Source organism: Vidua chalybeata, chromosome 6, assembly GCF_026979565.1.
Source record: "Vidua chalybeata isolate OUT-0048 chromosome 6, bVidCha1 merged haplotype, whole genome shotgun sequence".
Taxonomy (NCBI): domain Eukaryota; kingdom Metazoa; phylum Chordata; class Aves; order Passeriformes; family Viduidae; genus Vidua; species Vidua chalybeata.
The window spans coordinates 35843376-35863516 of record NC_071535.1 but is presented as its reverse complement, the minus strand read 5'-3'; the positions used below and the strand labels follow the sequence as shown (position 1 = coordinate 35863516).

Here is a 20141-nt window from a genome sequence, read left to right as displayed (position 1 = left end):
GCTTCCTCCACCCCACCAGTTCTAAATTTAGTCCAACATCAAGAAGGAGACAACGAGTTTCAAGATGAAACAGACACCTCTGGTGAGATACAGGAGGAAAATGCAGTTTCCAGGGAGAGGAGAGACTATCTACCCTCTATGTAAAGATGGCTGGATGGTGTCCAAAGTCCAACTACAAATCATGCGACCATTTGGTCAAGCAATTATGGCATTTTGACCTCAGGAAGTTAATTAGGCTCCCAATGCCCTGGTCTGGGGGTGTTTCCAGCATCCTACTTTTCTGTCCATGGAAAGCAGGGCTCCTGAGGCAGCATGACCCAGAGGCTCCTGCTGCTCCCCAAAGCCCGAGGCTGGTGCTGGACTGGCACACACAATGGGTGCGATAGCGGCCAGGGGCCGGGCACTGTGCTGGGAGAAGCAGGAAGGCTGGGCTGTACTCACTGCTAGGCTGGCTCCTCAGCACCTTCACCTCCGAGCTGGCACTGACTGAGCTGCTGCTGCTGTAGGCACTGCATGTGTAGGATCCCTCGTCAGCCTCTTGGACATTGCTTATAGTCAGGCTTCCATCCTGGGACAGGTGGATGTGGTGGCCATCCCCCCGCATGGGGACTCCATTCCTGTGGTGAAAAACAAAATATTTCACTATTGCCACCCAGGGGTGGTAAAGGAGCACCCTGTGCTCTTTGGAAAATTATGTTCTGTGAAACTGGTGAATTTTTACAAGTTCAGCAGGAAGGAAGAAATCTTTTGCACAACCTGGCCCTGCAGTTGGGTGGTAACATGAGCCTGAGCGAGTCTGCATCCGTTGCCCAGTGTCTGCGTGGGAGGTAGCTGTGTCTGTGTGCTCTGTGCAAAGACATTGCCCGTTCTGCAAGCACACATTCTTGAGGTTTGAGGAGCTAAGAGAAAATCCAATGTGCCTTTCCCTCTCTCCAGGTTGTGGTCTGGCAGTACTTGTTTGGCTGGCATTGATAGCAGCACATATTGCTTGATGAGTATATAGGGTAGTGAACAATGCGTCCTCTTTCCTCTCCCTTTAAAAGTTTGTTTAAAAAAACCAGTAAGATTGTGTCTGTTCAGTCCCTCCTGGAATAATCTGTGCCCAGCTGGAAAACTGCCTGAATTGTGAACTCCTAGTTACCAACAAAATGAAATTTGTTTCACTGAAAAGGGTTTCATTCCAACTCTGAAACATGCATCATTTTGTTAGCTCAAATACCAAACTTATGTAAAGAAGAAAAGCTCTGTGTGTGAGATGGCCCACTTCAGTCCTAACTCTTGGAATTTCAACATTTACCCATCCTTCTCTCTGGATAGTTTGTAAGAAGGCTCCAAAGCATAACTGATTATTTTCAAACCGGAAAAACAACCCTCACTAAACACTTGCACAAATTCAGAGTTTCCTGGTAAACTATCAAGATAAGAGGACACAGTTTTCACTTTAAAATGCTTCTAAATCTCCTTTGCTCCCATTGACAGTAAATGGAGAGAACTGTTCCAACAGGAAGCTGGGAGAAGAAGTCTAAAATGTCTCACAATTAGGCAGAGAGGGTTTTTTAAAAAGCAACTAAAACTTTTCCTCTGATTACTCATTTTAATTCTTGTTATTTTCATGTCATTAGTTTTCCAGCACAGAGCCCTTCTGAACTCCAGGAAATCTTAGTTTAATGTCTGATTTTCTCCTTATTTGGCTGGAACATGAACTTGACCCCCACACCTCACAGGGATCTTGCCCAGGATTTTTGGTTAATATCCAAGTTGTCTTAAGAAAGGGTAGGTGATACTAGTTGGGTTGATAACTGTGGTCTCTGCCATACCTTGCAGGCACCCTGCATTAGTATTTGGAGGGTAAATTATGAGGTTTGGGAAGAGAAGGAAAGGGAAGTTCCATCTCATTTTTGCTCACCTTGACCACCTTATATTCACATTGTTGCCAGTCACTGTACAATGAAGCTGAGCAGTCCCTCCCTCGGGTACCGTGATGCTTGGCAGAAGACCAGTGATCCTCAGCTCTCCTGGACCAGAAGGGAAATCATCACTAGCAGGGAGACAATGCCACACTCTCCCTGGGAGTAGGAGCATTCACTCATGGGAAAAGTCCAACACATCCCATAATGAGCTACAAGCCCCTGGGCCTTGAAACAGCATGTTTGAGGCTGTGCCATTGCTGTTCTGGGGAATGTGGATTTCCTAGGACTTTGGCCCAAGAAAGGACAAGTAACAGAGGTCTCAAAGAACTTTTTCCTCCAGCTGGACACATGCATGTCACATGCACAGAAGAACCATCTCCTTAGTTTCTCTTGCTTTTATATTCATCCCACACCAATGTCCCAGAAACAAGACCCTGAGAGTCACTCTTACTGTGCTGTCAATCCCCTTTTCCCAGCTGCTTGGAGCACCATGATACACTGGACACGTGCAGATGATCACTGGGTAAAACAATTCATTCTTCCCTTGTCCTCAGGATGCCTGTTAAACTCTAGGTGTGAAGCAAAGCGGCACAGCCAGCAACGGAACTCACGCTGGCCCTGCACAGCCTTCCCTGTTCCCCACTCCTGTGCACTCGAGCCGTGCGTGCTTCCACCCACCCAGTACCTAGAGGTCGGAGCAGGACCTGGCGCTGGTCGCGGTCACGTCCATTGGAGGCAATGCAGGTGAAGAAGCCAATGTCTTCAGAGCTGACCCGGCTGATCACCAGGGCCCCGTCCGACTGCTGCCTGTGCCTGGGGAACAAAGCCAGCATGTCCCTCAGCCTGTGCTTGGGTCAGGATGGGACTCCAGCCAGCAGAGATGAAGCTAAGCCTCGTGCACAACTTTGTAGAACCACTGAGCAAAGGTTTAGCAGCTCAAATGCTGCAGGGGTTGTAATGCAACCTTTAGTCCTCAAATCCCAGCACTGATGCTATAAGACTCTGGAAAAACTTGCTGCTAGAGCAGATTTCTGGGAGCAGAGAGAGGGGAGAGCAGCACCAGTAGCTGTGGAAAGTCACTGCAGATGCCCTGATCTCTCTCTGCTGTGAACCTCTGCCCTTGCTCACTGACCAGCTGGTTTTTGGCAAATTTGCTAGCCATGTGTTCTTTTTCTGCTAATCTTGTAGCTGAATAAATTTGAGCCCTGGCTCACTTGTAGACCCTGTGTCACAGCTGTTCCCTCAAGGGTTCAACATTCAAACTTCCGCCTGGGAGGGAGAGAGGGAGGGAGGACAGGGCAGGCCAGCAGTACGGCCTGGCCCTGTTGGAGGAAGCTGGACAGCATAAAGCCAGACAGACCCTTGCTGCATGGCCAACAGCTCTGTTCTTTCAGAAAGGAGACAGGGAAGGAAAAGCAAGGAGGAGGGCTCTTCTCATGAACGATTCATGAAGCTGCCTGGGGGCTCACCTGGGAGAGGAGAGGGGCTGCCCATCTTTCTGCCACTCAATGGTGAGAGCTGGTGATGCTTCCACTGTGCAGGGCAGTCTGACTCTCTCCCCAACATTGGCATCCACTACTGTGGGCTCGCTCTTATCCATTTTCAACCTGCAAAGTTTACAAGCACAGCAAAAGATGTAGAAACTTTCTTGCTCAGCATTTGACCTTCAGCATGAGGCTTTATCAATCACAGGCCCTATTTTTTACCTCCAATGGCAAAGGGAGTTCTCTGTACTCTCATGAGAGCTCTGATGCTTGCCATTACCAACATTCTCTCCCAACATTCAGAAAAGAGCAGCCTCTATAAAATCCTGCTCCAGTTCAGCACAGCTTGGTGCTGCACTCCTGTCACCCAGCTTAATTTACAGACAGCAACCCTTATAACAACCCTCTGGATAACAGCTGAGGAAGCATTAACAATGTAAACACATGGCAAACAGCACTAAGTCCTAAAGAGTGCACCGAGCAAGCTTCCCCTTGGGTGCTTATCTGGCACACAGAAATGAGCCTTTTTAGGGTGTGAAGAGCCTGTTGCAATCCCCTGACCGCACAAGGTCCAGGAGCTGGTCATCCACTACATGCAGCAGAAAGTTTGAGGTCATGTCCTCACAACACTCATCTCATGTTCTTTGCTCTCTTAAAAGTACAGCTAAACACTGTCTTAGAAGGGAACTAAACCATGATGTTCCCACAGTTAAATAAAACGTCATCTACCCTACCCCCATTCTATGACCTGAATTCTTGATCTCAAAAAATAAAACCAAAGAGCCTTAATTCAATGTTCTTAATTCAATGAATCGCTTATTACTGCTTTTAGGCAGAAGCAGCTAAGGAGATTGCTGCAGAGTTCAGCAAATTGCCTGGGTTTTAGGCTGTAAACTGAAAAAAAGAAAGAGATCAGATCATGGCCCTGTTTAATCTGGAATCCCAACATGCTTCATTTAAGGCAAAAATAATTTGTCCCCCTTCATTTCTGTGGGGCCTAGAAGCAATTAAAAAACACACAAGAATCAACAAAAAATACCACTAGGTGAGGAGACAGTTTTGGGTCAAACTGGTTTGTTCACAAAACATTTTAAATTAATTAGTGGAGGCTGAAGGAGATGAAGTTTTTTTTTCAATATACATATGTCTATTTTGTGCTAGTTAAGCAGCTCCTATTTGCTTTGTTTTTTTTCAGAACAGGTTTCTCTTTCTGCCTGCACTAACATGAACAGCTAAGGATGCTGCCTCAAGACTTCTTTTGTTTGAGCCCAGCTCCTTTGCTGCCAGCTTCCCTGTGCATCTTTGCCCAGAGTATGCTTCTTTCAAGAGATCCCTTGGGAGGACAGAAGACAGCTTGCGACTGGGATCTTCTCCTGTTCCCAGCCTCAGCAGTTCAGTCATGTATCCTTCCCAACTGTGCCCTGGAACAGCTGACCCAGGACCTTTCCAGTCTTTGGCTTTTCTACATTAAGAGATGCCATATGGTTCATCAGCTGGGCGCGGTGGACAAACTGTTGCTGTAGGTGAACCTACCTGTACGTGAGCTGCTGATGCACAGAGGAGCCGGCTGCCTGCACAAGCTGCCTGCCTCTGGATAACCCTCGGCGCTGCTGGTTTGCCTCCTGAAGGACCCGACCTCTCTCACCCTCTGCCAGAACACTGCTCTGGTACTCTATTCAAAACAAAAGGCCATATATGAATAAAAGGACACTTCTAACTGTGACCTCTTGCGTAGGGTTTCTGTGAGCTTGGGAGAGCTTGCTGAACTGGAGCCAAAGAGCCCTTCAGCCATCTGCTTTTTGGCTGACTAGTGCAGTAAAACTGCGCTGTCTACTAATGAGAGTCAAAGACCTGCAGGCAAGCAATTTTAGACTCCTTTTTCTCCTCTGTCAGTGAATATGTTGCAACATCCCTTAGGCCACAGTGCCTTCTGCCCCATGTGCCATTGCTGTGACAAAGCACACTTCAGAGATTGAAGGCTACAGGGTGCCTTTTTGGCCCAGCTTTTGAGACTAGTCTTTCATTTTTTTGGTTTTGTTTCTGAAATAAGGCACATTTTTCAGAACAGGGAATTATTTGTTACCCAGCAGGGTTGCCCTGTTTGGGCAAAGCACAAAACATAAATGAACCAGCAGTTATGTTTTGGATCAGGAGGCAGCTGATGGCTCTCAGGGAGGAAGACATGCTTGCTGTGATAGAAACGGGGTGAGTTACAGGCAAGCCACAACTCCACTTACGGGATGGCACTGCAGGGGAGAAAGTATTTTAGGGCTAAGACTTTATCATGAGGTAATACCAAAAGAAGCCCTGCTGCCTCCATACTCCCTCTTGGCAGCAGAGGAAGTTTCCTCGTATAGCTGGCTTTATTGAGCCATTGATGCTCAGTAACCATTAATGAGGAGCCCCGAGTTACCTCTCTGGTCCTGGGCAGAAGATAAATTCACCTGTGATCTGCAGCTGAATCTGTCGTCTCTCCGTCCTCCCGTCAGAAGTGAGGCACGTGTAGGTGCCAGCGTCCTCGGGCTGGACGTGGCTGATCACCAGGGAGCTGTCGGACTGGTAGGTGTGCCTGCAACACGTGCGGGAGCGCTGCCTGCCCTGGCCACCCACAGCGACCCGCCAGGGCACAGCGGCCAGCCCAGGCTGATGTTACGCAAACCACCCCCATGTAGTGCCTTCCCTGGCTCAGAAAAAACCAAAACCCTGCTGACCACAGACGGGTCACAGGCAGGGGCAATAACTGCAGCAGAAAGGAGGTCAGGAACAGAGAGGAAAACTGAGATGGAAAACAGGGAACTGCTTTCAGTAACCCTCTCCCATAAAGAGGGAGCTTCCAGAGGGGAGCTTGAGTTCCAGCAGTCAACTGCAAACAGAAAAGCATAACTGGGCTTTTCTTAACTGTGATTTTCAAAACACAAAAAGACTGACTGGCTCCAGACAGACTTACTGGAAACAGACTTCCCAGGAAAAACAGGTTTAAAAGTAGTTAAAAAAAAAAAAAAAGTGCCAGAGATTTTCAGCCAGAGGAACTCTGGATTATTAGGCTGCAAGTTTCACCCCCAAGTACTGGGCTTCATGCTGCCCCAAGATGAACCCAAAAGAAGCAATATTTTTCTGTATCACTACCCACTAGCTTCCACTAGTGCCTTCCACCAGTGTTATGAGACAGCACTTGCTCTGCCCCATAACTCTAGCCTACATCTCATTACTGGTGTAGACTGTACCTGTTTCTGCTATGCACAGAGCAGGTGGACAGTAGCTGAATATGGGGGCTTCTTTATATCTCTTTTTTAAAAAAAGTGTGCTGGTTGTGGCTGGTATGGTGTTAATTTTCTTCACAGTAGCTGGTATGTGGCTGTGTTTTGGATTTGTGCTAAAAACAGTGTTGATGTTTTCACCACTGCTGAGAAGTGTTTACTGCATGTCAAGGCCTTTTCTGCTTTGCACCCCACCCGCCAGTGGGCTGCGGGTGCACAAGAAGCTGGGAGGGGACACAGCTGGGACAGCTGACCCTGACAGTCCACGGGGATATTCCATACCATATGGCATCATGCTCAGCATGTAAAGCTGGGGAAACGGGGGGGGGAGTGGGGGGGGGGGGGCGGAGTTCGGAGTGATGGCATTTGTCTTCCCAAGTCACTGTTATGTGCGATGGGGCCCTGCTCTTCTGGAGACAGCTGGACACCTGCCTGCCCGTGGGAAGTGATGAATGAATCCCTTGTTTTGCTTTGCTTGTGCCCGTGGCTTTTATCTTTTAAACTGTCTTTATCTCAGTCCATGGGTTTTCTCAGTTTTACCCTTCTGATTCTCTCTCCCATCCCACCAGGGGTGAGTGAGCAGCTCTGTGGGGCTGAGTTGCCAGCTGGGGTGAAACCATGACAGTCCTTTTTGGCCTGCATATTTGGCACTCTGCCCAGCAAGGAGCCCATCTGCTCTACAATGAAGGGATCTGAGCTCACCTGTCAGAGAAGACTGGTCGGCTGTTCTTCACCCACTCCACTCTGGAGAGTGGGGACACGCCTGTCTTGCAGACCAGCTGGATGTTTTGTCCCACAACTGCTGTCACAAGAGAGGGCTTGGCTTCCTCCAGGATTGTTCTGAAAGAGAAAGTGATTCCATTGGCACTTCTGCTGCCCTCCTCACCTCTGTGTCCTCTCATGTGATTCTCGATGAGTTACAACCACAAGGCAAAGCAGGACCAGCTGCCCATTCAGCTTTGAGCAGATGCACTGGGCAATGTGGGGAGCCCTCTCCTATACAGCAAAGACTGCTCTGGAGAGACTGAATGCTACAGTATCTCCTGGAAGAAAGCCCTGTAACCCCTCTCTTCTGAAGGGACAAGGTACAGCTCACCAGACAGACAGATCCAGTGCAGACATGTTTAGATCTAGCTCTACACACTCCTGATTTTCAGGGTAACACTGTCTGGATCTTGGCCCAAAGTCTGCATCTTAAAAGTCTTCCCTAGAACAACCCACTGCTGCTCCATGCAGTGCTGAGATAAAGGCTCTGAAGTCAGAGTGTCAGCTAAATTTGTTGGTCAGAACAAGAAAAACACCTATAGAGTCTCATTTACAGTGTAAGAAGGCCTCCCAGACAGAGATCCCAGGATTCTGTAGTCTTTTCACACTTTTCAGTACTGTTAGAGATCAGGGAGTGTGTGAGGAAAGAGACGGCAGGTAATGCCAGGGCCTGAATAACAGTAACTTGATTTACCAAGGGGCCACATGTGTAGCTAATCCATCACATGGTATTCCCAGTAAGTTAGTCCCAGCTGGGGCAACATTGTCACTCCAGAGAAAGCTGCACTGATGCTTCACAATGAGCTGGCAGAACAGGGGGGAGGGGTGGGTGGAAATCATCACCTGTGCAGAGCTTGTGCTGGGAACAAGTCTGCAGACTCCTGGTGCCCAAATCCCTCTGTCACAGAAACATCTGCTCCAAAAGCTTCATGCCACTGCTTGCCTTCCCGGGGCAGCACCTGCTGGCCACTGCTGCTCTGCCTGTCCAGCCTAGGCATGGCTGTTTCCCAGGAGTGCAGCTGGCCCAGGCTGTCCAGTCTGCTTCGCTGGGTGTCCCAGCGCTGGCTCTCCAGCACATCAGTCCTTGGCAAGGCCTCTGGCAGCACGTCCCTCCTCCAGCTGTGGCTGTCTTGCTTGGGGAGTGAAGCCCCATAGGTTCTTTCTTCTTGGATGTGACTTGCAGTCTCTCTTGTGGGTGATTGCTGCTGACCCTGAGCACGTCCTGTGTGAGAACTGGAGCCAGTCTGCTGGTGTTGCAGGGCTTCTGTGCCAGGAGAGGGCTGGAGCTCCAGATGACTGACTCCCACAGAGCTGTGGCACACTCTCATGCACTCCTCCTCCGAGGCAAAGCTGTTTTTATTGCCGTGACAGCCGCCATACCAAAACCGGTTGCATTTGCCAACAACTCCCACAAAGTACCAGCGAGTGGTCCAGTTGGTGCAGGGGCCGTGGGCACTGGGCAGCAGGCACATGACAGGGTATGCTACCAAAAAGAGTGGAACAGAGGGAGATGTGAGGGTCACAAAGCACAAAGGTCCAGGGGCTTCAAGTCGCCTACCTAGATGATTTACCTGATGGCCCAGTGAGCAAAGGGCAGGTGGGAAAGTAGGACACCTGGGTGTCCTACCCAGCCGTGCTTTGAAACTGAGAAACTGCTCACATGTTTATTTTTGCCTCAGTTTTTCCTCTGATGGAAGAACCATCCTCAGAGACATTTCTGAATCTAGATACTAGACAGAAGCTTTATAGCCTTGTTTGGAGAATTCTGCAACTGCAAAGCAGTCTCTGGGGCTTCCTCTCCTGCAAGGAACACATGGCTGCCATTTGCACAAAATAAGTGGCTTAGACCCAGCTGTGAAGAAGACTCGTGCATTACAGAATACCCCTGCACACTGATATAAAGAGGAGCACGACCCAAGGTATCTACAAACCCGGAGCCACGGGTATCACAGCCACATGCTGACAAATACTGGGTGCAGGGCTCTGGCTGTGAGGTGCTTTGTCAAGCTGTGGCTCAGCTGAGAGTTTTCCCTTTCCCCAAGGCTGCACCACAGGGACAGCTACCAAGCAATCTCTGTGCTGCAGCAGGAGGGCAAGGCCCTGCAGCAGCAATGTGCCTGCAGCTGCAGCTGGGCACTAAAGGAGCAGAGATGCTTTTGCCCAGCAGCCCTCATGTCCTCATAGCACAGCAGGCACTGGATTGAACTTTGCTGGCTAAGGGCATCCACACAGCCCTGAGTGACCTCTCCTTCCCCATGTAGTTCTCATTCCTCCCCTGTCCACAGGCTGTCTGAAAACTGAGCACTGTCCTGATTCCTCAGGAGATCCCTACTCCTTAACCTGAGTAACTGGTTTGGAGCACTCCAGGCTGCATTTGTCCCTGTGTCTTCTCAGGGACAAACAATTCCTGAGTAGTCCTACAGACTGAGAGAGATCACACAAACACACTTCTGTCCAACTATCAGCAGAGGACAACAAGAATTCTTGCAGCAGCTGGCAGAGCTGAATCCTCAGGATGCTTTTCTACACTCCCTCCAAGCTTCTGCTGCCCCAACCACCAGGTAGAAATCCTCTTCAGAGAGATTATTTACTACATTTCAGAGAGAGCAGAGCCTCTACACAGGAAACTTCTATATGCTACTGGACTCTTTTTGTGTTTCTAAACCAATAAGCCAAAACATCACTTACGGTAGTTGGGCCAATTGAGACATCCTTCCCCTCGAGGACCTCTGGCTGAGGCGACATTGTCAAAGCAGCAGCCATACACAGAGCCACGGCACTCGCCTGAGGGGTGCTGCTGGGACAAGGCTTGGCTTGCCTTGGAGACAGGAATGGAAAGCCAAGAGTTATCTCACACATGAGGACAGCAGCACATGCAAGGCACCGTGTGCAAGCTGTCAGCTGCACACAGGGAGCTGTTAGAGGCACCACTGTTTGCTTGTTTGCCTCCTAGAGGCTTTTGTCCTGGGAAGGGGTGGGAAACTTGGCAGTCAGCCATGGAGCCGGGGCTTGCACTGCAAGGGACACCTAAGCAGCCCAGCAGCAGGCTAGTTCTTATTGCTGCCACCACCAAGCAGCCCAGCCTATGGGAGGGATCACCTCCCCACCTTGAATTAATCTGCACAGTTGACAAACAAAAGAAGAATTAATAGAAGACATGCTTTTCCCTTTTGTTTTTCCCTAGAAACTGGATAGCAATTTTCTGACCAACAGAAATTTGATTACTCAGGATTATTCAATCAGGTCTACGTAGGATGGCCTTCTTCTTCTCAGACATCTCCCCACCACTTGCTCTGTACCCTGCTTGTAGAGGATTGCAGGTGGATGCTCCAGACTGAACAGGAGGAGCAAGGTGGGCCAAAGGGCTTGACATGCCTCGAGTATTGGTTACTCAGCATTACTGGCAGAGATGAAGCCCAATAGAATCCAAAATGTGAGTCAGCAGGGTCAAATCTGAATCTTAGTATCTGATCAACTCCTAAAATGCAAAGAGCAAATGTACTTACTGCTGGAGTGGTCACAGTGGGATGATTTTGTCTCGTTCGAATGTCATGGTAATATTGTGGGCATCCAATGTTGTTTGGACCCTGGGCAGCCGATACTCCATCGGGGCAGCAGCCATACCTACAGACAGAAGGGCTGCAGTAACACCTGGCCTGCTTGGTCAAAAGGCATGGGCTACAAGATTTGGGAAGGGCATTGCCAGGAAAGGCAACGCCTTCCTGCTCAGGCCTATCTACTTCCAGCTACCTGTTTTGGTGGCAGGTGCTGAAAGGGCAGCCTCTCCCCAGAGGGCCTGACGCCAGAGTGCGCCCATCTGGACAGCAGCCATGTGGGCTCTGGTGGCAGTCCTGGGAGCCAGTCCCTGCAGGGGGATCCTGAGAGAAGCTGAGCCGATGGGAACCTGGGGAGCGGGACTGGGGCTCCCAGTGGACAGCAAACAAGTTGATGCTGTGGTCTTTGGTGGATGGAATGTGCTGATTCCCTGAGGCACTATGGATCATGGTGTTCCCAGGGAGCATCCTTCCATCATCAGAATCTGGGGAGAGAACTCAAGGTATGCATTTCAAGGTATGAAATAAAGGATGCTTTTCAGCCACAGCTGCTCTGCATCTGGAAGTCCTAACTTGTTAGCCTGTAGCAGCAGGCATCAGCTGCATGAAAATCTGGTCAGCTTTCCTCCTATCTGCTCTCTTTCACCTGCCCAAGGCTACCTGGCAGGATTTTCTGCATCACATCTAGGGTGTCTTCTGGCCCACCCTTCCTGATCTGGCTGAGGTACTTTGCTCATTGCCTTGACCATTCTTCCTGCTGTCCCATGAGAAACCACATTGCTGTGGTCCTTTCACATCATCCTTTCTTGTTCCTATGATCTGCTTTGCGCATAATTTCTTCCAGCCAGCACTGAAGTCATGCTGACAGAACCTGGGATCCATATCCTGTACAGAGTCTTCTGCTTGGATAGATTCAAATACTGCTCACTGTTGGTGTAAAAGAATCTACATTTTGTCCCTGGCTCCTTGAGTTTCTAGGAGCCCATGAAAAAAAAAAAAAAAAAAAAAGAGAGAAACAGAGAAAAGAATGACCCCTCTCCCTGTCACAGCCTATTCCAAGTACTCCATCATCAAACCCCAAATTGAAAAAAAAAAATTGCAAACCTGGGGCAGGGCTGTTTGGGTTGTAACGCGTCAGCAGGGACTGGCGAGTGACATTGTATCCCATAGTGTCCTGCATACTGGGGACCTCTGCAAAGAGACACAGACACAAAATGGGTGCAGTTAGTCCAACACTGTGCTCTAATAATTGCAAATACATCCAGCAGTCAGCAGGAGACAAAAGTTGATGAAAATGTTTCTGTTCCTCTTGTGTAATAGCTGCTGAGCAGCAATTGGATTCGATTGGATTGTCAGGACAAGCGACCTACAACGGGCAAGCAGACAAAAGTCAGCGTTGCAGCTCTGACATAGAGAATAGACACAGACAAGAAGCAAAATGTTCTGAAAAGTTGTGAATCCTTTAGAGCCAGTCCACAGAGGGATGAGTGTAGGCTACATTTTTTTGCTACTGAGCCTGCCCAAGTTACCATCCTCCTGGACTGGGAGTCCTGAGATCAGTCTGCAGCACACACTGGATGAGCCATTATAGAATACTGGATTCAAAATGGACACACACCAACACACAGTGTTGTTCCCAAGCCTGTTGCATACATCTCAAACAGCACAGGTACTGGGACTCTGCAGATGCTTTGTGCACATAACCTTGGCAAAATCACAGGATGGAGACAGGCAGGCAAAAAGCTGAGAACATAAGCTGGTGCAGAGCTGGGAATTTCTGCTCCTAAGCAAAAGCATGTTGGGAAAAGCTGGCTGTGCAGCAATACCACTCACGCTGTGGCAGGTAGCAGGGCTGTGTGTTGCAGCTACCCAGGGTGGCTGGTTTCTGTGGCTGGATGGCTTTGCATGTCTCAGGACTGTAGAATTTGGAGTCGCTGTCAGCACAGATGACCTGGCGTGTCCGGATGCCTGAATCGCAGCTCTTGGAACACTTGGGCACAGAGACAAGGCACTGAGCAGGCAGCAAAGGCTGAATGCAGAAACCCCACAGATCAGAAGTGGGGAACAGCTGCATGATTAGCTGCAGGCTGAACACAGCTCCTCCACCAAGAAAAAGCAAATGATATTTCAGCTGGAATCATCTGAACAATTAGAAAACCATACTTTAAACCATTTTACCAGATGTTCCACCCAGCCCTGAAGCATTAGGCTCTGTGCCACACTCAGCCTGCAACATCCAGATGAGCTGCTGTTACCCACAGTGGTGTGTGAGGGAGCTGGAGAGAATCATTTCAGCCTGAAGGCATAAAGGCACCTCAATTCTCTGGGGATCTACCAGCTGTGGGTGGGTCAGTTTGCATTCAAGAACAACAAATTACAACTAGGAAGCAAATTAGCGGCTTTCTTGTAAGCAGCTAATTGGAGTTTGCCTCATTGGAGGGACCAGCTGGTCAGAGGAGTGGATAGCATGAGGTGTCTTGTGCAACCCACACGGCTCATGGCAAGCTCTATAAACATTAGGAGAGTATTTCTCTCTAATTCAGAGAGACGGATAGGAGACCTTCTGATGTCAGAAAGTCAGGAGAAAGATCAGATTAAGATGTGAAACTTCTTTATCTGTAACTAAAACTTGGCCCATATCTCATGAAGAAGCATATGTAACATGTTTTAGCTCAAAACAAGCTGGTCTGCCTAGCACAGAAATGAAAAAATGTGTTTGGAAGTCACCTGATGCATTGGATCTATCCATATCTGTACCCTCTGATACTTTTCCCAGGTTGAAGACAGTCTGGCTTCCACCACAAAGACAGGATTAATCCATCTGAAGCACAGTTTATCTGAATCATTACAAAAATGTACTTTAAAGCATATCACCAAGTGCAATGACCAGTTCTGAAGCCTAGAGCTCTGAGCCAAACTTGGGCTGAGAGCTGTTCTGCTGATCACAGCAATGAAGCAAAGAATTGAGAACAAGCAGCAAGAGTGGATTGTTTCAGCTTATTGGCTGCATTTTGCCACTGTCACTGAAACGATAATCTCCCCTCAGAAGGACTTATTTTTGTAGCAGCTGCACACAAAGCAGGCATCAGATTAACTGGAGCATTACTAGTGCCAGTTACAACAGAACTGTGAGCGAAGGGGCTGGTAATGAAACAGTCCTTGCTCCCAGCCTCAGTCAATGTGCAGACTGCCTGGATCAAAGCTTATTTGTGAGGAGCACAGCAATACAAGTAATTCTGGAGCCATGACAGCGAGGTGCTCACCAGACCCCAGTCTCCAACGTGCCAGCCGATTTCCTGGATGCAATTCTCCTTAAGGCAGGGCTGGGTGGCCGATGGCTTTGGCTCCATTAGACAAGAGAAGTCCTGAGCCTGAGAGCCCTGCTGCGTCCTGCAGGTGACAGTCCGGGTCTGCACTCCTTCCCCACAGCTGGCTGAGCACTGCAGAAAGGAGCTCAACAATTACAAAGAAGCACCTGGTTTCCTCTTGCAGTTCCAGGCTAGACTCCCTATCATTAGAGAAGAGCACCATTTTGAGACTGCCTGAAAGAACCAGCTATCATTAAAGTAATTTTCTGGGGTGGGAGTTAGCAGAGTAGCTGTTTATACTGTAGAGGAAACAATAAGGCATGGAAACATGGGATAGAGATCTGGAGCTCTCTGGATGATTTTGGCCTATTCATACACTTACTCTTGATTTCTCCCCAAAGGAGATGTGGAAGATGAATTTAGAAAAATATCAGATGAATTTAGAAAAATATCGGAAAAATGCCAGACACTGCAAAATACACTGAGAACAAAACATGGTAGAAAATAGCTGGAAACTTGTTATTTACATCTGATTAAAACCAATGCAAGGTGAAGAATTTTAGGGAAGGTAAAAGGTTAAGTTCTTATGTTGCTCATGTCTTTTGCTTGAAGACCTTGTGCTCTATTTTTAACAGCATGGAGCTGTGACAACTTCTATACCAGTAACTAGTTTGTGACATTTCCAACGCCCTCTTAAATTCACAGTGGTCTTTCCTGGAATCCAACCTATTTATACATGAATTACCAAGGTGTCTTACAGAGAGCATTAACCTGGGGACAGTCTGAATCATTTCAGATGAGCTTCCTAGCTGAGTTTCAGCCATTCATTTAGCAGAGTAACCTTTTAACTCAGAGTACACAAAACACAGTTGCTTCTGAGAACATTGGAATGAATTATTCAGGCATCAATTTGTAAGAATATGATCCTTAGTGCCTTCCTCAAACAGCACTCTTACTCCACAACCCCAAAATCACACCTCACATCTCACAAGGTAGGGGGAAAGAGGGGGTGGAAGGACTTTCCAGTCTAGGTGATCATGCCTCAAAGTTGCATTTTGTGCTGTTGCACAACTCAGACAGGCTAAGCGCAACCACAAGATTGCAAATCAAATGTTGCAAGCATCTGTGTACTTCTTCTAACACAGGAAAATTCACTTGTACTTTAGGGGCTAAGTAGACATTCTTTTTACTTTCTAAGCCCTTGGAATGTCAGATGCCTTCTAAAAGCTGTCTGGCTGAACTGAGTGCACACAGCTTGAGCTGTTTCCACTCCTGCAGATATAAACGCACACAAGCATCAAAAATGCACCACGTGGCTGTGTTTGGAGAAGCCCTGTGCAGACACACAGCAAACAGCAGGTCACTAGTGTTTCAAGAGTATTGCTGTCCTGGCTGGTGATGTGAGGCAGCAAAATACATGAAAATAACCAGCACAGGCAGAAGCCATGAGCTCCTGTTTCACAGAGGAGGGCGTGCTACAGCCCATCCTCAGCTGATGGACAGAAGCTCTCTTTCTGGTGCTCTGCCTTCACCAAGTCAGTGCCACATGTGGGAGGGGTCTGATAAAAACACAGCAGTGGAGAAAGGATTGGCAGACCAGAGAAGAGAGAATGTGCAATGAGAAAAGCAGAGATGCAGGGACATGCACAGTTTTGAGGAACAGGGATGTTCATAGGAGGGCATCGGAGGGCTGCAGGGAGAAGTTCTGCTCCTCTGCACGCCACCTATCCAGGGACACACGCTTTTTGTAGTCCCAGAAGAGGAGCCTGGCTCTTTCTCCCTAAGCTTTGGCAGATCCTTCTGCAGGAGGTGCCAGGAGGCTGTTACCTGCCCAGGGGCACTGACCTCAGACCAGGGCCCTGTGCTCCAGGTGGCACACTGCCGGACGTTGCAGGGCTGGCTGCGGCGCGGCTGCTGGGCGAAGGCCATGCACTCGGCATCATCCACCACCCCCTGCGGGCTCTGGCCGTCAAACGCCATGCAGTACACGGAGCGGGTCTGGGTGCCCCCGCCACAGGTGGCTGAGCAGGATCCCCACTCTCCCGTTTTCCAGCTGCAGGTCACAGAATCAAGTACAAAAAAAAAAAAAAAAAAAAAAAAAAAAAAAAAAAGAAAAAGTAAGCCCAGCCAAACTGCCCGGAGGCACAGAGGAGTCAGTGCCACATCCCTGTAGAAATCAAACAGGGATGGATGTCCCTTTGCAGAATAGAATCAGAAGCGAGTTCCCATTTGACCAAGTGTGCCCAGCTTAATTTGCAATGCAGAGCATTAGTCCTACTCCAGAGACATATCTCCAGCTACAAAACACTTGTTTCTCTGGAAATGCAGAGCTCTCCCAGAAGGGGAAGATCTCTCTCCATGGCTTTTGGTCTCCTCATGTCTGCAAAAATGTCATGCCTGGAATAGAACATAAAAAAAAAAAAAAAGAAAAAAAGGAAAGATAAAGCTCAAAGAAAACAATCCAGATCAGCCAAAAGAACCACAACAGCCTAAACCACACATTACACTCCAGACGTTATCAGAAATACTAAAACCAAGCCAAGTCCTCACTCTGCCCATAAACCATGCCAGACACTCTCAGAAGTGCTTAACTTTTCACTGATGGCCAGTAGAAAGCTGGTTTAATCCTCCCATCAGTCAAATTCTCTAACTGCAGCACACATACAAAAAGCCCACAAAAATGTAAATAGATTTTTTCCTGTCTTTGGTTGCTGAAGCTGCTGCAGAAATGATACACCCTTGCTAACAAGGGGAATGTGTCCACAAAACAATCTGTCTAGATACTAAAATCTCTGCCCACGGCCACTCCTGCTTCTCAGAGCTGGCTGGGTAGTTGGAACCACACCTTGCATGGCCTGGCTTCATGGACAATGTGATGTTTCATCCCCAAATCCCAAATACACTACAGCCTGCAGTGTAGTCCAAAGGCACTGGTTGTGGAGGGTGAACATCCTGGTGATCTGCTTGCCATCTGCTATGTCCCCTTGCAGCCAGGGAATGAAAGCAGTTCATGTTTTCTCCCCCAGCATTCCAGCTACTTCCCTAGCCTGGCTCTTGCCACCCCTTAACCAAGTTTCAGCCAGCCAATTCACATTCACATCCTAACAGGATTCCACAGTATACTCTGCCATGGCCAGCTCCTAAAAACACCCTTCTTTATTGCTAAAGATGCACATGTCAACCCAAAACTGAATGGCCTTCACTATAAAATCTTTTCTTTGGAAAGGGAACAAATACATTCAATAGAAGCCATTTACAATTGTGTGGTTGCAGGGCTTATAACAAATTATTCATCAAGTTTTTTCAAAAGCTCCAATGGGAATAACTTCCCCCCACTACTGTATTCTGCCTCCTGTAAAGCCAATGTACGGTTGAGATGTATCAACCACAGCTTCCTTCAATTGCAGATCAAGACTTCTCTGACCCTTGTTTCATTTCCTTTGTAAGACAAGGTCGACCATAAGGCTGGGGCCCTCATCACAGGGCAAAAATTGCCAGTCCTAAGCTATTAGCATCTTGCTGGGGGACAACTGTTTTTCTTTTGATACTTTTAAGTTCTCATATCTCAGTGTACATTATTGTATCTCTCACATCCTTGTACTCATGGTGTCTTACATGCTCTTTTCTGCCTGCTGTAGGGCTCATGCCAAAAAAAGAATAGCTTTTAAGAAACTCTAAGTCTTTCTCTATGCCATGCTGGCGAATGTTACAAGTGCCCAAATGATCATGCTCTCTTTTCCTTTATGTTCTTTTCTTTATCTTGATAAGTAAATTAAAAAAAAACAAAAACAAAAACAAAACAAAACAAAAAAACCCAACAAAACTTCCAGAACTTCTTTACCCTGATTCCAGAGAAAACATAAGAATAAGCAGCCAGAAGCTATTTCTCAGTTCCCTAAGAATCAAGTTACCAGAGGCATGTGCAGCCACCTAAGCAAAGCTGCCAGCCAGCACCCTCCACCACCATTTTCACTGGCAAGCATCAAAAGCAAAGCAACACCCATTTCTACCACCAGTGCCAAAGAGGAAAGCCCCCACGGATTTCAGTGAACAACTAGGTGGAGAGCAGAAGAGAGCAGATGCCTTCCTATGCTTTCTGTAACTTCCTTCTGCTTGTTACCTCTTCATCTGAGAGCTTCGTGCGCCACTGTGACTCCAGGCTTGCGGCAGGTAGATGTAAGAAGTCCTTTATATACAGAACAAAGGTTTTAAAGAACTTAAACCAAGTAGCTACAGGCTAACATGTATTCAGAAATGCTCCCAGGTGCCCTCTCACGCACACGAGTGCTCTCAGAGGCCTCCACTGGTACACAGATACACAGCTAATGCTCATGTTACAGCTCTCGATGTCCAGTAAGAGCCAAGTGAAGCCAGATGTAAGGAACAAGGTGGAAATGGTTGGGTGAAGGGGTTTGAAAATGCTGGAGAATGAAAAGACTCCAGGATTCATCCCTTTCTAAGGGAACAGACACTGGGAATGCAGAAATTACATAAAATGACACCAGCTCAGACCTTCTACTCTGTAGGCTCCAGCCCAAGAGAAGAAAAACCAGAGAATTTGCTTCATATCTCCTACATGGGCTAGACAACTGTCTTCCACAGTGCTGTTTTGGAAGGCAAATTTAATTGGTCTGTAAAATGAACACAGGACGTATTAAGCCCTTTCCTTATGCACACAGAAATGCTCATCATTCATCACTGTGTTATCATCCCAATCTTTTGTCTTTGGCTTTCTCTTAGAAGTGAAGCACCTCCTTGGAGAGAACCATGCTGGAGGGCAGAAGTGAGAGGGTCACTTTTTTCTTGGTTCCAAAAGCACCTCAGGAAGAAATCAGACCCCAGAAGAAGGAAAGAAATCGTACCGTTTTGTCTGGGGACAAGGCTGATGACCACATGTCCGGTTGTTGTCTGGTTGTGGTTTATTCCTGCACATATAGTCTGGATAAATTTCATTGTCTATGGTACAAAACACCAAGCGGGATTGGAAACCTAGGGGACAAGCAAGAGAGCATCTGATCAACACAAGCTACCCAGGACTAGGTTAGCAACACACTGGGGTTGGAAAGACAAGTTTCTGAAGTCATGTAGAATCCACACCTGTCACAGCCATTCTGGAAGAGACAGGTGCAGGTCTCTGTCTCTCACTATATGGACAAATGATGCCTTCCCAGAATACAGGAGTCTGCTGGAAAAGCAAGGGAGACAGTACAGTTCTGTGTAGCTGAGGGGAATTTTCCTGTTATGGATTGGCACTCACAAGGGGAGTGCCGTACCCCTAAGTTGCTCATGAAGGAGCCCTGCAAGATGTGTGCAGTGCACAGCAGAACTGGGGGTCTCCTGTTAGACTCAAAAGGTCAGTCTTGTGAGGACTGGATATGGGAGTAAAACTTGCAACTCTTCATGCTTCCTACAGGTTATGAGTGCCCAGACAAAGACAATTTTACACCTACAGTCACAATATGGCAAAAGCTGCCAAAATGGCCATTAGGATGGAAGCCCAGAAGAGGCTGATAAGAACTCTATATACTCTATAACCCTCAGCTGGTGAGGGTTTTTTTGTTTGATTGATTGAAGTTTTTGGGTTTGTTTTTCTTTTGAGCTTAAAATCCATGAGCATAATGTTGCTCATGGAGAAATCTGTAAACTGAATATGATGGGACACCCTAGGAGATCTGACAGCCCTTTTGGAGAGGGGGAATCTTCCAGGCTGTGGCAGAGGAGAATGATGTGATTCACTAATGTAGGCCATTACATTAGTGAATGGCCTATATTCACTGTAGGGCCTCTGGAGAGGACCTCTCAAGTGGTTGAAAAGACTATGAAGACCTGAAGCAAACCAAAATAAAGGCTATCTATGAAAATT

At 47.8% G+C, this 20141-nt stretch overlaps 1 protein-coding gene across 1 annotated transcript in view; it reads right to left on the bottom strand.

Annotated features, from left to right (window-relative positions):
• Positions 1 to 20141, bottom strand: part of PAPLN (papilin, proteoglycan like sulfated glycoprotein) — a 62254-nt gene that overhangs the window by 4517 nt on the left and 37596 nt on the right. The window contains 18 exon segments of the mRNA XM_053945112.1: positions 442 to 617; positions 1907 to 2015; positions 2596 to 2723; positions 3380 to 3517; positions 4928 to 5066; positions 5808 to 5832; positions 5834 to 5963; positions 7354 to 7491; positions 8260 to 8899; positions 10105 to 10234; positions 10923 to 11040; positions 11167 to 11467; positions 12075 to 12161; positions 12804 to 12960; positions 14234 to 14410; positions 16124 to 16331; positions 18399 to 18464; positions 19141 to 19267. Coding sequence (XP_053801087.1) covers positions 442 to 617; positions 1907 to 2015; positions 2596 to 2723; positions 3380 to 3517; positions 4928 to 5066; positions 5808 to 5832; positions 5834 to 5963; positions 7354 to 7491; positions 8260 to 8899; positions 10105 to 10234; positions 10923 to 11040; positions 11167 to 11467; positions 12075 to 12161; positions 12804 to 12960; positions 14234 to 14410; positions 16124 to 16331; positions 18399 to 18464; positions 19141 to 19267 — 2994 coding nt within the window.